The sequence below is a fragment of the Vanacampus margaritifer genome, chromosome 2, assembly GCF_051991255.1.
Source record: "Vanacampus margaritifer isolate UIUO_Vmar chromosome 2, RoL_Vmar_1.0, whole genome shotgun sequence".
NCBI classification, from domain to species: domain Eukaryota; kingdom Metazoa; phylum Chordata; class Actinopteri; order Syngnathiformes; family Syngnathidae; genus Vanacampus; species Vanacampus margaritifer.
This window is the reverse complement of record NC_135433.1, coordinates 10,538,781-10,558,929: the sequence shown is the minus strand read 5'-3', so window position 1 is coordinate 10,558,929 and position 20,149 is coordinate 10,538,781. Positions and strand designations below refer to the sequence as shown.

General features: G+C 39.9%; 1 protein-coding gene across 1 annotated transcript in view; it reads right to left on the bottom strand.

Annotated features, from left to right (window-relative positions):
• grin2aa (glutamate receptor, ionotropic, N-methyl D-aspartate 2A, a) overlaps positions 1-20,149 on the bottom strand; it is a 156,301-nt gene that overhangs the window by 134,469 nt on the left and 1,683 nt on the right. Inside the window, exon 2 of the mRNA XM_077555625.1 lies at positions 9,557-10,060. Within this exon, the coding sequence (XP_077411751.1) occupies positions 9,557-10,060 (504 nt within the window). The remainder of the gene's footprint in view (positions 1-9,556; positions 10,061-20,149) is intronic.

The following is a 20,149-nucleotide window of genomic DNA, read 5'->3' as shown; positions in this document are numbered from 1 at the left end:
AGAATTATAATCAATTAATCATGTAATTGATTGTTGATTAGCTGTGTCAAGAAGAAATTGATGAGGTGTGCAACACAATTAGTGAGTTATGGTAAATTTCCTCTTGTTGATGAGTTCTGATTACTGATTGAGAAATTACGGAGGGAGCCACGCTGAATGATTGGTTAACACATCCATGTCCCAATTCCGAGGTTTGGGGTTCAAATCCAGGTTACGGCCATCTCATGTGGACCTGGCATGCTCTGTCCATGCTTGCATGGGTTTTCTCCGCCTACTTCAGTTTGCTCCCATATTCCAAAACATGCATGTAAAATCAATTTAAAACTATAAATCGTGCTTGGTTGTGAATGTGAGTGTGAATGGTTGTGACTTGCAATTGGCTGGTGCCCCGCCCAGGGTGTACCTCGCCTCTGATGCGATATGTAAATGAAAACTGTATAACAGGACCCCAAAGCCGATTAAATACCAACCTCTCGCCCAAAGTGAGCTGGAACAGGTTCCAGCACAACTGCGACCACAATGAAGATAAGGGCTAAAGAAGATGGATGGATTAAATTGAGGTAAAATGGAGTGCACTTCTTGACAACAACTAGAAGAGGTGCTATTGATTCAGTCTTAAGCAGTTTGCTGTGTAAAGAAAAACATCATGACGTAAACTGTTCGGGCTAATTAGAAATGTTCTAAACTTTAATTCAACTTTAGATGCCTCTTTTTTTTCCTTCACAATCTTACAGTAACTTTGTCCAGATGCCAGATGCACTTGCGATTCAAATGTTGAAAATCTCATGTCCAAACCATCATAACTGCTGACTCTTGTCTTAATGAAAACCATTTGTTGTTGTGATCATACAGTAATCTTTTTTCAAGAAGAATAAAAATTGATATTTCATGCCAGGCATTACACAATGTGATAATTCAAAAAAGAAGAGCTTCTACAGTATTTTGGTTGCAGAATGAAAACAGTTAGTAGAAGTAGATTGAGAATGGCGTGAGTGACAGAGGTAGGTCGTGTGCTATGCCAGTCAGTCACTCACGCAGCTCTGCTTGCCTCTACTTTAACCGTGACTGACGAGCCGTGTTGAAAGACGTATCCCGTTAATCAGCTGATGTCGCTCATAAAAAAAGCAACTTGTAGCGAGTACAAGGATTAAGACGCTGGATTCTGTTTGCGGCAAAAGAGGATAATGTAATCTTAAATGTGTATGCTCAAAAAAACACATCTTGAGTGAAGCAAGCTTTTTAATTTATCTTCAACTGATGTATTTTTCTTATTCTACAAACGCAAGAAATGAAGAGACCTTTCACAGCCAGCAACTGCGTGCATGTTATCAATATATTAGCTCGGCTTTAAGTGAAATGACAAAATTCTTTCCCAGAAATGCTCGATCCCCCCTCCTGGGTGCCTCTTTAGTCTTGCTGTGACAGAGCTCACTTTATATTTATTGGAAGCTTTGCGAGCGGCTGACAAGAGACCGGTCAAGCAGATCAGGAATTCAATTTACCGCAGAGGGAAACTTGGGATAATCAACAAGAAGTGCATAAGAGACAGATAGATGTCCAAACACACAACTCCACACAAAGATTTGCCAGACATTCACACACACACGGCAAACAGACGAGGATTAGTGTGATGTTTGCCTGTTTGCTTATTCTTGTTATGCATGAAAGCTGATACACCCGTCACACTCGGGCCAGGCAAACAGTTTGGACGGGTGTTCATGCTAAATTGTTTAAACTGCAATGAAGGATTGGATCAAAACAGACATATGAACTGGGAGGTTTCAAGTTTGAGAGCAACCAAAGTGGTTGTTGGAGAGAGTCCAGTTTGCCTTTGAGCACATGAGTGAAATCACAATAGACATTTTTCAAGGAACATTTCTTGTTCAGAGAGACCATGTGAACGCTTTGCAATGTCATCAACCATGCATCACACAAGGTTATTATAGTTATAGTGTTCTCAACGAAGATGTTGGTGACACCAAGCTAAACCACAAATGAAGACCCTGGAGTGCAGTTGAAGCGTTTTAATTGTCTTCATAAGCCTGTGGTGAAAACTGTAAATACAAAAATAAAATCAATCGCTACATGCAGACTGTAACGCCAATACAAAAACACAAAGTGCATCGATTACATTATGATAACAAATAGACGAAAATAAGTATTAATATCTATGCTATTGAGTATAAAGTATAGTAAAATTAAACTTACGGCATTCCTGCCTGATAATTCAAAGTGGATGGCACTGGATAGCGTTTAGGCTCTGCTCCTGCGTTTCTGTGTTCAGAAAAATGGCGTCCCCGAAGTGCGTTCTCAGAAAACGGAAGTAAGTTAAACAATATCATCTTTTCTTTAAACATAAATAAAATTGTCATTTACCATACAAACAATTAACAAACCTTCGTTAATAACATAGACATATTTTGAACATTATTATTTAAAGCAATTAAATTATTTACATTGAAAAAGCCATGAAGGCAACACAATAATTAAGGAAAACTAATGGGGAAAAAAACATAAAACTAACTGAAACGACATATTTTATAAAACATTAAAACTATTACTACTATTTGTCAATTCATACTCACGCATGAGTTTTTGGTTGTATTTTTAAATGTATTTATTTTGGGATTGCTGTGCATCCCTAAAGAAGAAGGAAGGTCAAACATTCGTTTGAGAATTGTATTTTACTTTACTTTATTGCACTGTATTTAGTGACTTTTTTCTTTATCTTGCACTCAGCAAACACTCCATTTATTAAAAAATAATAATACTAAAACTTATACAATACAAATGAAGCTAAACATTTTTGAAAAAAATATAAACTAGCAAAGCTCCTCTAGAAACGAATTAAAACTAAGTGAATTAAAAAAACACACACACAAACAAACAAACAAATGTAAAAACAAAATAGAAACCTATAATGAAAAATACAAAACGATTATATTATATTATATTATCTACATTATATATTATAACACTAGTGTTATGTTAGAGTAAAGTATTTCATTAAAAGACGGGCGCCTTTTAATGGACATCCTTACCACAACTTTCTCACCAGAATAGCAACTCTCATTCACTCTATGCTGTAGTCTGTCTAAACACAATAAAATACTTTATTTCTATGACAAACGGATGCATGCTTACTAAATTGTTCGAAAGGAATTTAACGTTTCTCCTGCTTGCAAACAATGAGTTGCAAAGGCATGTTTCCACAATGTAATGTAAAATATCACACTATAATACATTGGACTGATATTTTACAGTGACATCAGCAAACTTGAAAAGCTCATTTATCCACCAGATTCTGACCTTCTCTGATCATTTAGAAAGTGCATGCCATCATTGTCAATCACTTGCTGAAAACATTATGTTCATTTCCCAAGGTTATCAGCACTGGTTCTTTGCTCATCTTCAGAACAAAATGAGTGGGGGTGGTGTGCTGTTAAGAGAATGTACATGTTTGAAGGACAGTGACATGGTGTATTACATGGCGGTTCATTGCACACTTGAAAAGTACACAGATGAACACTCTTTAAAAAGTCAAAATTGTTGCAAAGTAGTTACATGAAGTGCTATGGGACTCTGCCAATATTGTATATTTCATTACATGAAGAACTGGGAAATAAGACCAAATGTGTTGCAACTTGCAATGAGAAAACAACAAGAAACCCAATATCCTCTGTCCCCATCTTGGCTGACACGGTTGGTTCTCCCATCTTGAGTCGTTATCAATTATTACAAAATGACACTAGATAAGATCAATTTGATTGAAATGGGTCACACATTTTTAATTTTTACCATGTCAGGTCAAGCCATTCCGTTGATTTCATTACAGGAGAGAGGACTATTATGGCCGCCGACCCGACTGCAATTCAGCTTCAAATGCAGCGAAAGAGAGATGAAAGGGACAGAGCAATTGAGTAATGCGACACTCACTGAGATGTAAACGTGAACTATTGCTATTAGAGAGAAGTGTCCAGAAATACAAGATGATGGGGTGATGGGAAAGGGTAGCTGGGGGCACGGGGATGAATAGTGTGATGCAAACATGCTCACAGAAGCCGCAAACGCTTCTAGGCTATTTCCTAAAATTTTATGTATAGCTTTCCCTGAGCAGTGAGACGCAATTTCTCATCTGCACAACAGCCACTTTTAGCAGTTGGAATGCACACACACATTCCCATATGTTTATCAGTGACACACGCACATAGCAAATTCAAAACAAGGAGTGCAGGAAAGGTAAGTGTTCAGAAAGAGAAGTCTTAGCAAGCTAATAGGCAACGCGAGAACACCCCAATGATGTCATTAGAGTAGATGCAAACACGCACAGCCAATTATGGACACACTCAAACTTGCATTGGGTTAACATTGATGAGAATGTGGACATGAACTCGGCACACGCACACACTTGAGTATCATCTGGAGAGGTGTGTGTGAGGGAGAAGATGTTCAAGCAGTATGACAGTGGGAGTTAAGTCAAATGAAAACAAACGTCCCCAAAACAGTAATTGGACATAAATCATGCTACATTCCCATCTATTTGACACACAACACAACAGCCCAGCATAAGTGTGCATCTGTTTTTGTGTACATGTGTGTAATTATACTGCCTGAGGGGAGACAGCAAAAGAAATTGATAAATAATGTTCTTTGATCACAGTACACACACACACACACATGGACACACATTTATTACAGTTGGAATCAACACAACCGCAAAAATGTTTTTTTTTTTTCAGCCTCAAGTGTCTCATCAGTGTGACAAGGTACACGCACACATGTTCGCATCGACAAATAAGACCTTGGGCAAAACTCCATTATCATTGTTTACATCAGTATATGAATAATATTTATAACATTGTACTCATTTTGTTGAAGGAAAAATGCATATAAATAAAACTGTATGAGTGTTTCCATATAAGTTCAACTATTGCAGCCTTCAGAGGACAATCAGTCAGAGAGAGAATATTTCTTTGTGTGGGGGGAAAAAAAACTGATTTAAAGTATGTGACACAATTATTCACACTAGATGATACTATTCAATAAAGATGTGCACAGAAAACATGTGTACACAGCAACTAATTATTTTTATTCAAATGTGTCCTAATGAACATATTAAAAAATGATTGGGTAATTTGGTTCATGGTTTTGAGTCTTTAAACTTGAAATGTGAGCAGTGTTGTGGTGATTTGTTTTATTTTTCCGTTGGAGAATTTTCAATCAAAAGTATTGCATTAAAGTCAATTTTATTTCCAGTTTAATTAGAAAGTTAAATAGTCATTTTTGGCTACTATGAAACACTTAGCAACCAATAAGCCCTAGATTGAGGTTGTGCACTATGAGATAAAACAATATTTTAAATACCTACATGTTTACCAGTGTAGCCAAGGACATTATTGACATGTTGAAATTGTCCTCACGAGGACTGTGTTTACTGTGTGCTAGAATTGCATGGCGTAGAGCACCACCTTGGACATGGCTTGGGGTGAGATTTCACATTTGAATATGGTCTTCCTTGAATTCTAATATTGCATTTGTGACCACAGTGAGAAGTAGAGAAGCAAGCAGATGCAAACAGATGGCACAAAAAAGGACTTATGCAACATTATGACATCATAAAATTTCGCTGGCAAGGAAACATCTCATAACTATTTTGCTATTTTTGTTTCATCCACTGACATGCTACGTGATGCATTGAAACATCATTAAATATATCAGACATCCACTGCAGCAATAAAATCCTGACAAATGAGAGGGGCCATGTCAGTTATAGGTAGCAGTGAGTCACGACACATGAAGTCTTATCAAATGCAAAATGAGGAGCGTTCGTGACTAACGTGGTCCAGTTGGCATTACAGGCTTGGGAGAGCCGATAACCATTTAGTGTGAGAATTGCATGAAGTCCATGAACAAGTCGGGCTAGACATCTACCCACACAATTAAAACTCTGAAGGAATGAGGGCGTGCAATGATTAAAGCGTTGATGCAAGAGAAGAATAAACATGCATCCACACACACTACAAGTAAAAAGCATGAAGACATTAAATCAAAAACATCCGACTGGAAATTGAGGTTTGTTTTCCCCTAACAATCAGTGAAAATACAGAAAGAAACAGCATTTATCTCCTTAATCAATAATGTATTATTTTCAATACAGGAAAATGATGCATTATTCAACAAAAAGTTTGTTAGATGTTTGGAAGTGACTAACACGTGGATGTGGCAACATTTATCTCATTAACAAGCAAGGATGACCAAAGCACAAAGAAGAAGAAAAATTAGCATCCGCGATGTAAACGGCAACTTGTTTTCTTTAAGGGGACTGCTCTCAAATCAAATTCTCGCTTTTGGCGTTGACTGGGAGTCATCAGTACCGAGAGATTTAGCCTCTGTGTGACGGCAAGAGGAAACGCTCACTCATATATGCATACATATGCATAAATACGCTACATAGAGTGCATACAGTGTAGGCAAAGCCAATAAAGCATATATGCAGAGACATTTCACACACACACAGCATGAAGGCGTAATCATGAAGAGACAAACACACTGAGGGTCTTACAAGGCGTAATCAGTGGAGGCGAGCGTCTCCTCATATTTCACATGAGGATTAGGGAAAATCTGGATGGAACAAGGCGGGGAAAGACTCCTCTACTTACACTTCAGAGGGAGAAGGCATAAACCTTCACCCCCACCTAAAGTTTAAGGAGGCCAGGAGACGTGTGGAAACCAGCAAAAGATTCAGGATTCATCACAGTGCACACTGGGAAGATTCAGTGGCTGCTTCATGTTGGAGGAAACTACAGCACAGATTTTAAACAAAATACACATTATGCGAAATGTAAATTTGAAGTGACACCAAGTGGATTGAAACGATAGCCTGCCATTGCCAGCCAGTGCAGTCATGCCTTTATCAAAACCTGACGTGAGGAGAAAGATTGACAATGATAACAGTCAATAAAAAAAAAACAACAGGAAACAATAATTTTTTGGGGGGTTTTGTTGTTTTTGTTACATGTCTTCAATGTACAAAGAACGTTGCGCCGCTCAAGAAATCAGACATTACTCAACTAGACATGCTGAGGAGATCGCAAAGTAACAGGGAGATGAACGAGAGGACCGGCCGGGTCACCAGTCTTGTTCACGTTCTCAGGAATCGTTAATGTTCTTAACTGTTCTAAATAAAATTTGAGCAGATTGGATTAGTTGTACTTTGTGAAAATGTAACCTTTTTGTAGAATATGTGATAGGGCCCGTACACACACAGACTCCATCTCCAGTGCTCTCCACATAAGTTGTGTTTGAGACCCTGACCTAAAGGGATTTGAGTGAGGGATTCGTTTCTCGCGCTGAGGTGTTAGTTTGTCATTGTCCTGAGGTGAAAAATCTGGAAGAGGTTACTGATTGGTACAGTTAAGAGAGGAGTGTGCAAGTGTACAAGGGTTGAATAGCCACAAAAGACGAGTTTAGCCACAAGTTCATATGTGTAGGGGCCGCTATCCGTTTGTGGCTGTATGTGCTGTTTTTTTCCAGGTTCCTATTGCGCCCCTTCCCCTTTTAAAGAAGCAGAGGTTGAGCCTTGTTTTTGTTTCTTCTTTTTTTTTTTCCCTGTCTTCCTCTGTTGGTCATTGTCAGTTTTATGTTTATTGCACAGGTTGTGACTGTAAAGACAAATTCCTTGTGTGTTTTACATATTTGTCCAATAAAGATGATTCCGATTTTTATTCTGATAAATGTAAATAAGAATTATTTATTCTAAAGAGATTTCATCATGATTGTTAAATGTATGAAATGCTTACTAAAAGTCTCTGGAGTCATTTTTCCAAAACTAAGAAGCCATCACAACCGTTTTCACATTGTGTCTCGGGAAGTCACTGAAAAGTTGTTGTAGCACATCTGATGAAATCATCAGAAACACAGATATGACTCACGAGATTCTCACATGACTATACAAGGAACATGAATAGGAGATGAACCTGAAGGCAAAAGGGTATGTATGTGTACGTGCGGGTGTGATACCCTAACCAAATGATAGAGACAACAAATGCATGACATTCAGAAGCTCGTCAATGGGTTATGAGGAACGAAGCATAATTCGTAGGAAAAATATAAGTTGTGGGCTAAACATATGAAAGTGGATAATTCCTCTCTTGTCTGCGCCTGCAGAGAAAACACTCACAGTGTCAAGGATCTGGTTCGCTCCACTCAGAGGATATGAGTCTTCCGTGTGCTTGCAAGAATCTTTGTGTGTACTGTTGTGCCAATCAGAACATTCTGTAATTCCTTTCCATTCAGCCTTGCCTCTGGTCAAAGGGATTATCCTTCAGTCCTTCATTTCTCTGCTTCGTCGCTCCACCTCATCTGTTCCCAGTCACACCTCCCTCTCCTCCTCCCTCAGTGACTCATACAACATCCTTTAAAGTTGCCATGTTTAACACTGCAGAATCAATCAAGCATTACCATAGTAACTTTAAGAAATGTGTATGTTTACTGTAAGCAAAGAAGATCATTGACAAGAGTTTCCACAGGCCTGACAGCCTTTTTTTAACGGCTTGTTTAAGTGTGGGCCACAGGGTTAGATTTTTGTGGGAAATAGGCTGAAGAGTTTGTTTTATGGCATGAAACAGGAGGGAGGATGTGATCAGTGATCCAGTGGCTCTACAGTGATGCACCTTGAAGACCCTTTCCCGCTGTTAAAACATGATAATATTTCTTTTTTTTATATATATATTCTTCATGGAAACTCATAACCATCGCAAAAAAAAAAAAAGTCATGTACAGTATATACTGCATGACTTGCTGATGGTGACCCTTAAATAGTTTTATACTCAGGAAGCCCATCTTCACCTCATGGGTAAATAATACAGTTAGTCAACAACTGTGATTGCTAATCTGAAAAGTAAATCCCAGGGCCTGACGGTTTCCTCAGTACAATCCACTTTTCCTTTACTCCCAATCGTCAGTCAGCCTGACTGGCATGTGAAAGATATTTTTTTATATTAAACAAAGACTTTCAAATTTATTGATATAATCCGGCCGAATGAGTGGCAACTACTGTAGGGTCATCCCACTGGTGTTTGATGGGGTGAGGATTGCACATAGGGCACATTCAGTGTGACAGAAAACTATCCCCCTTCACATGAATGTACAATGTAATGGTCGAACAAACACCCGAATTTCCAGCAGAGGCAGGTGTTTGTGTACTCTTGCATAACATTTTCACTAAGCTTCAAAAATGTTTTCTCGACCTTTACTTACTGCATTTGAATGCCTAAATTTGTCTAATTTGCTGTGCATTCATTCAAAGTAAATTATAATAACATTTTCTCAACTGAAATTCATGCCTATTGAACCACAGGTTTTGGGTGCACTCCATGCACTTAAAACCACACACATTTTTTTCAGTTACTTACCTTTCCTGCTTGCCACATTCCACCACATTCCACTCTACTTTTTTTTTTCTTTCGTTGTGCGCTGATACATTTTTCATGAACAACAAATCAACCACTCTTCCATGAATCACATACAAGCATTCAGTTCCAGCATTCAGTCATACCTTATCCGCCATGATCATGGATGAGCCTCCATGAATGCCCAGGATGGGTATGAGCGTCTGCGAGGAAATAAAATCCAATATCTGGGCGATGGCCTCCTGGTCCGTGCCATCCCCAAACACCACACCATGGATCTTTGTCCCGGACATCAGGTCACACATGTGGGTGATGATGCTTTTCGGGTCAGTCTCGTTCACAAGCAGACTGACCACATTGACGTCAATCGGCTCCTCCTTGCTCCACAGTGCCCGGATGTCTCGGTCGGAGATGTAACGCGTGCGCCCCAGGATCACCGCAATATTTAGGACCGGCACTTTCTCAGAGGCACCTCCACTTCGCTGCTTTTGTGCCACTACAGGGTTGGTTATATATGTCACCACCACCAGTAGAGCTAAGGAAAGCAGCACAGCATGACTGCCACTTCCACGGCCCCAACCGCTGCTCCTTCTACTCCTCCTCTTGCTTCTGGTGCTGCTGAGGGACATACTTCCGAACCACTTCAGCCCCTGCATGGGAAAAAAAAAAGACAATTTGTCAAAGTACAATTTTTTTTAGGAAACGTATGAGACGCACATGAGTAGGGGATGACCTGGAATGTTGCAGACAGGATGACTAACGACTAATTTCCCAGTCATGACTACTCAGATTTGATGATTCAAATCGGGTATACACAGAATGTAACTTACAGGTGTAATGACTGCCGTTTACCCAGTTGATTTAAGTAGGGAACCAGGGAGGTTTTTTACTTCACATTGGTGACATGGGTAGAGACAGGAATCGAAGATATTTTTTTCCCCTTTCAGAAACACACATTTTTTTCTGCCACACGCCAGTATCCAGTCCTCCAGACACATCGCGGACCGGCAACCATCCATTCATGGGGTGCGAGGGGAGGTGCTGACGGACATTCTTCCTTCACACCATTAAATGAACATAGCAGACATATATGCTCTGCTCCAATGTATAAACTAGCAAACTTTTGCCGACGGAGGAGCTGAGTGGTCAGGTATCAAGTGTCCCTCAGACCAGTGCTTAGTGCAGAGGTGGGCAATCTCGGTCCTCGAGGGCCGGAGTCCTGCAGGTTTTGTAGGTTTCTCACTTCCAACACAAGCTGATTCCAATCAACAGGATCGTTATCAGGCTTATGCAGAGCTTGCTGATGAGCTGATCATATATCAGCTGTGATGGAGAAGGACAACACGCAAAACCTGCAGGACTCCGGCCCTCGATGCCCACCTCTGGCTTAGGGACTATTGGATCTATTAATATAGACTCAATTTGTCACTGTTTTCCACTTATCTCTTTCCCCCACATATAGCATGTGTTGGTTGACAATGATAATAATAATAATAAGAAGAAGAACAAGAAGACGAAGAACAAGAAGAATGCATCAGAATTATATGCCACTTTTCTGTAGGAGAAGAGACTTATTTGAATTATTTGTGTGTTTTCTAGCCATGTATCCTTCCTCTATGTCCTCCTCTAACTTCATTGTTACAATGGAGTGTTGATTATAAATCTGCCCAATCCAGCAGTAATTTTAGTTACATATGCAATACTGGCTACAAGAAATAGTACCTTGTGGACATGTTGGGATTGACAACACAGGGGTCGAAGATTAAATCAACAGTTTACTCTCCACTTCACAAATTTTAGTGGCTCAATTGTTGTGTCTTTTTACGCATACTGCAGAACATGGCAACAAGAGTAACTCTTCATAAACTAGAACAAGAAGTTAACTGATTTACTGTCATTATTCAAGTTAAAATTATGTAATAACACATAATTACACGTGAGAAAATAAAGTTGTCATCATTGAATAAAATGATGCAATTTTACATTTGGATACCCAGCTCAACTAGCACAAAGAGTTTGAAAGCTTTCCAGAATATTCAAAGGTTTTTCCTTTAATTATAACATCTTCATTAAAGAATATTTCCAACCAAATGCTATTATACGCTTGAAAAATGGCTCCATCATTTTCCTGAGGTGGTACAGATGGCTATGTGCGGACTGGACTTGCCCGGGAAGTATGATAATGTGATGAGACAGTGTGTGAATCAGTGTGACAGAGTCAGGTAAGACACGTAAGGATGACATCAGCTACTCTGCACCAACCGGGGTAGAAAAGTACATCGACATCATCGTCTCACATGCTTTACAATTTACACCGTCATCTCCCTTGAGAGACTCGCTGGACACCCAGTGCTCAGAGAGCATGAAAGATTGAGTCTGTGTGTGTGTATGTGTGTGTGAGAGAGAGAGAGAGAAAAAGAGAGAGAGAGAGAGGTGTCAGAAGGACATGAAACATATGGCGCGATTGTTGTGCACTGCTTACAATTTATGGATGCGGTGACAGATGACAGCTCGACGCATTTTGGTGTCATTGCAGAGCAAATTTTGGGTGAGATGTTAGTCATCTTTGACTTCACATCTCTGTTCAAATCTGAGAAGGTTAAAGATGGACTCATGGCTTCATAAGAAATATGTTATTTGTGTTGCTATGATATTTTTGGGAGACAAAAAAAGACAGCCATTCCAAACAGCTCACGTGCAGGCTTTCTGCAATTGATTTAAAAAAAAAAACTGCTTATGGAAAGCATCCACTGCAAGATCCATTTCTAACAGGCATATTTTTTTTTTGTGTGAAATGTATGGATCAAGCAACAAATCATATTTATTGTATATTTAGCGAGATGTAAGGTGTCTCCCTTACGCCATAATACCCTGTGGGCCACCCTTGGGCAAGGGGAAGTACCCACTTCGCCCCCCTGTATTGGGTTACCATGCAAGAAACAGCATAATCCCTGGCCAGGTGGAGATCGTTAGCCTTGGTTGGCAGTCCACCTAGGGCACGGGTATCAAAGTCTGGTCCTCAAGCGCCAGAGTCCTGCATGTTTCAGAGGTTTCCTTTGTCCACCACAGCTAATTCAAACGATCAGCGTATCAACCAGCTCTGCAGGAGCCTGATAATGATCCTTATGATTGAATCAGTTTTGTTGGAGTAGGGAAACCTCGAAAGGATGCAGGACTCTGGCCCTCGAGGATCGGACTTTGACACCTGTGACCTAGGAGAAGGAAGCCATCATTCCAAAGCTCCACTGCTTTGTGGTTATACCGGAGAAAGGCTTCAGGAGAAAACCTTGAAGAAACTCCACAGGTCAGTCCCAGCTTGGGTCGGCCCACTGCCTATTTTTCTTTTTGACCAGCCTACACTGGTGGACGCAAGTACAGAAGTGGGAAGCCTATTCACCCACAGCCTAGACCAGTAGTTCTAAACCTTGTTCTGAACCCCACCAATTTCCTATGCACATTCCCCAAACCCTTCTTCATTGAATTTTTGTTTTTAAATTTATTTATAGATATAAGGTTTGCTCACTTTGCTGTTGAACAAAACGAACAGGGAGAGTAGCCTTTTCATGGAATCTGGCTCTCTTCACCTTGAATTTAAAAAGTGTTGTGTTCTTTTAGTCACCATCTCCATACAGTTTAAGGAAGTGTTCCTTTAGTTTGCTAGATGTGCTGGACAAAAATTCCTCAACTTGGCATTGCAAATCAGCAGTTAGAACGCTGACTGCCATCACTCAACTCTATTTATAAAGCACTTTGTAACAACCACAGTTGTTTTCTTAAGATGGAACCCAGGGGTAGCCGATACAATGAAACAGCCATGGCCCTAGAATTGAACCCTGTGGAACACCATACGTTCCGTTATACATGTGAATTCAAATTGCACATATTCGTCCAGCCACTTTCTATTTTTGCTCGAATGTAGTTAGGACAAAAATACTACAATAACAAAGAAATGACACAACATACCATCAAAACAGTCAAAAGTCAACTATTGGGTGCACCAAATTCCCTGCAGCTTAGATAGGCCAAGCAATGTACCATGATCACCTGCAGCCAAAGATGGCCAAGCGAGGGCGTATTATCACAAATCATATAAGTTGGGTACATATGTCTTGAACCCAGGTTAAGAACCACTGGCCTAAATGTTGGCAGCTCATAGTCATGGACTCTTGCACCCTCTACAGACATGACTATAAGGCCATCATCCTTACAACGCTACTCTACAGACGTTGAGACATGGCCTACATTTGCCTGCCATGTTCACTTGCTTGACTATTTCGATCAACGGTTTCTGTGCCAGATGCTAATGATCAGGTGGTCGCAACACAAAATGTGGAAGTAACCCCATTGAGGTAACCGATGTGATGGCTTGACCGTTGCCTGAAGGCATGGAAGACCGAAGTAGTGTTAGAAAGACTGTGCTAATCTGTGTATTTGTGGCTTCCCAAACAACTAGTTTGACCTGACAGGCGGTTGTGCAGCTGGCGGCAAATAATAAGAAGTGTGAACGCCCGTGTAGATGCTAGGCTACTTGAAAGTGTGGCTACCAAACATGCTACATGGATCATCATGTGTTCGTTCATTCAAGGTGCAATTACATTTTGGCTTTGTTTTCTCCACATTACATTTAGGTTATTTGCTTTTAGCAAAGGACCATCACAAGTTTGCATTTTCTTGCTATATTGTGGACCGAATACTACAAGGAGACTTTTGTGTCGTCGTGTGTTTCATAAAACATACAGCAGTAACCATGTGCCCTGTGCCTAGCTGATCATTAAATACAGTTAGAGAAAACCTGAGGATGAATCATCCAAATCTAGGTATGTTCACAGGAGAGATAGCAGTACAGTAATACCTAATGTATTCCTAACGTAGATCTCCTTTTACCTCAAATTTGTGGCACTACCATGTAGTTTTGCTCTCATCAATGAATCAGTTTGACCCCTGTGAAGCATAATTTTGTTTACAACTATGCCCACAGTCTAGCTCTAATGACGCTGTGATTATTTTCAGGACCAGCCCAGTGAAAGCTGAATCAATCATTGACACAATTACTTTCCCCATGCGGTGAAGGTAGTGGCGTTGGAAGGTGCTTACATTTGAAACATTTTCAAAAAAAGTGTATCAATGTATGTATCTACAGATATTTATTTTTTCTCTTGTACGATCCATTTAGTTTTTTTGGCGATGCTTATGTCAAATAACTCAGTTTCACCAATCCATAGTGGCGTTTGACCCCATTTCACCAAACATGACCACACAGTCTCTGCAGCTCCACACAGAAGCAAAGTTTCCAAAGTGACCTATGTACATGAAACCTGGCAGAAATCTATATTTACATTGCCCACGATTTGAGCAAATACAAGCAGTATAGGAAATGGATGGACGGACTATGAAGAACAACTTCTCTGTTGTGCCACTGTTTGTCTAAAATGTTGGCATTTCAGCCTACAAGAACTCTACTTGGAACTGGAGAAAAAAATAAAGCGGCTGTCTTGGCCCGCATTTGCAAAATGTAATGCTCTGTGGAATAAAACCAGCAGGTCAACCACAGCATGTGAATACAAATTGCAGTTCATCCGACCCAATCTGTTTGCACTCTGTGTTCCTCACTGTAGAAAGTTTGAGGCCACTCAAAAGGAGAAAGGAGAAAAGTGATTTGCAACGTATGCACCATACTGAAGATGAACAGAAAAGATGTAAGATGGCAGATATCAGGTTTCTTTTGAATAATGAAACATGTCCACATTTCAGATGAATCTGAGGTCATTTCTATCATTTCCTCAACTCAATCATTTAAGACGAAGAAGGTTTATGTTTTTCTCATCCTAGGACATGTCTGAAAAATGGTACTAGAGCATTCACATCTATTGGCTTAGCCTCTGACCATCTTCTGATATCTTCAGTGAAAAGGTCAATTTATTATGGCTGCTTAAAATAGTAAAAAGAGTAAAATGCTGCCCTCCAAGCGGCCATAAAGGAGAACAGCGCAGCAATGCCAGCATGCTGAGGTGGACAAAACACTTTACAGTACAATGAAAAAGGAACTAGTGATCTATTAAAATATGGGTGGACACATTCCACTAAAGTATGAGCATTTTGCTCAGGAAAAGTCTGCAGTATCACATCGGAACTTCAGAAATTTATAGGGAAGAAAAATGAACAGAGAAAATTGAAAAAAATGAATAAAAATGGAGTTAAATGTAATAGGGGAATCGCTCACATGCAAGGAAGAAGGAAGAAGTGAGCATGCAAGCATCCCCAGCCAAATGGGATTGAAGCGCTATGGCGTCACACAAAGGCTACCCCTCTTTTGGCACCACAACAGTGAACAATGTTTGGCAGGCATAGCTGTAATCATAGATACCAGTCACGCAAACACAATACACACACACTCCTGCTACCAAAACGCAAGACACACGATGATTACTCTGCTCTTGTACACAACTATACCAAATAATAACACACAGAACTACATAGACAAGAAGTCTCCTCTTATAGGTTGCCATTGCCACTACAGTATATACTGTAGCTTCACCTCCGCAAAGCCTGTTTTCTGGTTCACACATACCAGCTTAGATTTGCATCAATAATTTAGCTTGCATTATCTTTACATGATGATTAATATGGCTGCATTTACCACCGCAGTCATGATAGTTCTGTCTTGTATCTTCCTAACCGCCATTAAAATTGCATTAATGTACTCTATACATCTATGCGGATGATTTATTTACAAAGTCTGGGCCAGAATGGTTGATACCGATGATGCTCAATGTATGTTTTATTGTGGCAGCAGCCAGAAGACGTAGGTGTGTGCATTGATGAAGATATGGTGGAGGTTGCAGAAGATTGCCTTTAATGTTTAGTTCATCTTCTGACAAATTCTTTCGATTCATTTTCATCTGTCATTTACCTTTTGTTATTATATTACCGTATAACTCCCTTGTCTCTTCAGCAAGACTACTTTGGCGATTCTTGATGATGAATGAAAAAATGACTTTTTTTTAATTACTCTGCCTATACAATTTGTTCTTACATCAGTAATTTGTTTGTCATCTCCATCAATTATACATGAAAAGGCCAGAGGTAATGCTAATTTAATAATTTTGTCATTCCCTGGGTGAGACTCAATCATTTCCCAGGTCAGATCAGCTGTAATGTGTCCATCTTTCCCTGGGTCAGGGCCAGCTGGATGCTCCTGGAACACCTCCAACGAGAGGTGTCTGAGGGCTTCACCTGAATCAGATGCCTTTAGCACCTCAGCTGACACCTCTTAGCATGATGGGGCAGCATCTGTACTCCAAGCAAGCCTGAAATGGCTTTTTTCCCAGAGTCAAGCTAGTGCCGTTCAATCTTAACCGTAATGTTAAGATTCTGCAGAAACAATTTATTGCTCTGTAACAGAGAAACACCGCTTTGGATTCAGCGGTGTGGATCCTCGTACCGGCTACTGGCAGTAAATCACCAGATCGCCTGTTACAGTTCACTGATGAGGCGAGAAAAGCCCTCCACATCGATACAAAATTATCCAAGCTATGCCTTGAGGTCCTATACATCCATCTCTGACATGCTGCATTTTTTTCCCGTACTGTACAGGCTACCACCATGTTTGTGTGAGATAAGCAGTATTTTGCACAATTGTAAAACGCCGCCCACTTCATTTTTTTTTTTTTTACTTTTTTAATGGTCCCTTGTTGGTTAGTCATGGTCATGTTGTGTCTCATGTGTTGCAGTACACGTTTGCAATTAAAGACAATGAAAAAACACTTTCTCTCAAGTGTCTTCATCTAACCCCAAGTGCTACATTTGCAATTTTGCTTCATCAAACAAACTTTCAGAGATTCATTCGCACCCAGTTTGATAACCTGCCAGGGCCTCTTTCAAGCGATAAGATTCCCCTGTGATTCTGAACAATGTGATCCCTACGTAGTTGGAGCATGAAATCTGGCCCAGTTGGTAAAAAGACGGATTCCAACACTAAATAAGACCAGTTTACAAATCCAAGCTCTAGTTTTAATATGATTGGACAGAGAGTTGTCATTTCAATTGAACCATGTCAGTTCACCGTATCAGGATAAGAACTACCACTTAAGAAATGTACAGTTAGTCTACTTTACTTTACAAATGGGTAATTAACCATTACAGACAGATACAGACGCTCCCCTACTTACGAACATTCGAGTTACGAACAACGGTACATACGAACATGTCTGCGCGCATGTCAAAAAATGTTCGAAAAGAGATGCTGTAAGTTAGATTTTGTATTGCGCACCTTTTTCCGAGTACTGTAGTGCTTCTTTCCGCCGCTAATACCGACGCTTGGCGCTGTGAGAGCTCACCCAGCATTGGAGGCTCAGCAACGTGTCGAGGAGGAGGAAGAAGAAGAAACGCCTGTCGCTCATAGATAAAGCCATCGCACTCTTCGAGCAGCAAGACCCAAATATTGAACGTTGCACAAAGGTTGCAAATCAATTGAATGATGCCATACAGTGCTACCGCATCATTTATGATGAAAAAAGAAGAAAACTGTGCAATCGTCGTTAGATCGCTTCTTTCGGCCAGTTTCTAGTAAATCCTCCAAGGAAGATACTCATCAACCCTCATCTTCTTCTCCGCGACCCTCAACTTCTTCCTACATTGAAGTTACGGAGGAGGAAGTAACTTTTAAAGCCCATTCCAGCGACGACGAAGAACCTCTCATGATATAAAATCCTCCTCCTCTCCTTAAGCATTGAATACATCTTCCAAAAGTAAGTTAAACTTCATTTTATTTATCTTATTACGTACATGTACATACTGTGTGTGTCTCGCTCTCTCTCTCTAACATACGTAGTACAGTACTGTACGTATTTTCTTTAAACATCAATTATAATACAAAATATAGCACTGAAGCAACTTACGAACAAATTCACCTTACGAACGATCGCTCGGAACGTAACTTGTTCGTAAGTTGGGGAGCGTCTGTACTGTGAAACCAATAATTTGGTCATTACCAGTGACGTGCGGTCAGGACAGGCAAGGTAGGCACTGCCTACCCTAGGCTGAAATGAAAGTTTAAACCGTTTGGCTTTTTCTATTTATTTTAATTATTTCTTTCATTTCAGAAAGCCTACAATATCTATAGGTTCAAAAGTGACAACATTTGTTGATTTGCATACCTCAATTAAAAATGACTCATTACTTCGTCTGGCCTGCAGGCAAAAATGCTGCAAAAATGATCCTCCTGAAGGCACACCGCTACTGTGCTCTTCCCAGCCCTGTCCACGTAGCGATGTGTGTTCACGCATGTGTGGTCATTTTCCCAGTAGAAAAGTCCTTTACGCAAATAGGCAGATCGCTACGGAGCCTTTTTATGTTGCTGTATTATTCCTATGTGAACGTATGTTCGCACTGTACATTTGTGAATTCAAAACACGCAGTGCACAGCAAGGTGGTAAGATGACGCCACTCAGGGTATATATATATATATATATATATATATATATATATATATATATAACTATTTTCACGCCTTTCTTTTGAAGGAAAACGCCATATTTTGAAGGATAGGAAACCAACGCCTTAGCTACCGGATCTTCAGCAAATTAAGGGACAAAGAATTATTCGTACTTTTCACAAAGAATGGCGCAAAAGGAAAGATTGGCCTTGTGGATGTGCTTCGATTAAATGACTGTTTCACTTGACATAGTGTTTGGAATTGCGATTGCTATTGCCAGCTTGATTTTGTGAGGAATTAGGCTCTTTGATGGTAGAATAGTGGGAGATTTTCAACGTAATGACAATACTTTAAATGGGAAATCCTTTTTCACCAAAATAAAACAGTCTAACAAGTCTCGGAGGAGAGTTTCATCTAACTGACTGTAATCAAATTCAAAATGGCCGCAAGGAAGACAATTTGATTGCCTTCTTAAATTAGTTTTCAGTTGGGACAAGGGTTTCAAATGATTAATTAGCCACTAAAAACGTATTGGTTTAACACAATTAACACAAAAGGCAGTTTGGACCATTGATGTGATGATTCTATTGTATACAGTTTCCAGTAGAAGCAGTTAGTTGCTTCCTCACAATTTCAGTAATTTTCAGGAAACATTAGCATTTAAGCAGCATGTGCGTACTTCCATCCAGATCTTCATTTACTGTTAATCCTTTGCATGGTCAGGGGGCTTGCCACATGCAGGTTACATACTGGATACATCTCAGTCAATCACAAGAGTGACACGCAGAAAGACAACAATTCACACCCACGGGCAACTTCACAGTCCAGGCATCAATTAACTTAAACTATTGTACAAGTTTTTCCTAGATGGGAGGAGGATGGAGGACTACACAAACAAACACAGGGACATGTAAATTCTACATAGAGAGCCAAAAATCGTGTGTAGGCTATTATTCATGACTACAGTATCAGAAAAAAAATGAAAACAAATAATTAAAAGACATCAATAGCTAACAAACTAACACAATTTTGTGTTTGCTTCATGCTCATGTGCATTCATGTCAGATAGAAGCTTTTCTAATTAAGCGTTTAGCATTTTATCAACATCGACATGATGTTTACAGGCAGGCTATTTTTAATCTCTCCGCCTTGCTTTGGGTATAGTGGGCAATAAATGATGCCGCAGTGTTCCTTTGCCAAAAAGAGAAGCAATTGTTTCTTTCCAGAGTGCTTTGTGAGGGCCAGGCTCCCAGGTTACTACACCATTTATTCATCCATGAACATTAATAACAAAAATACGTATATG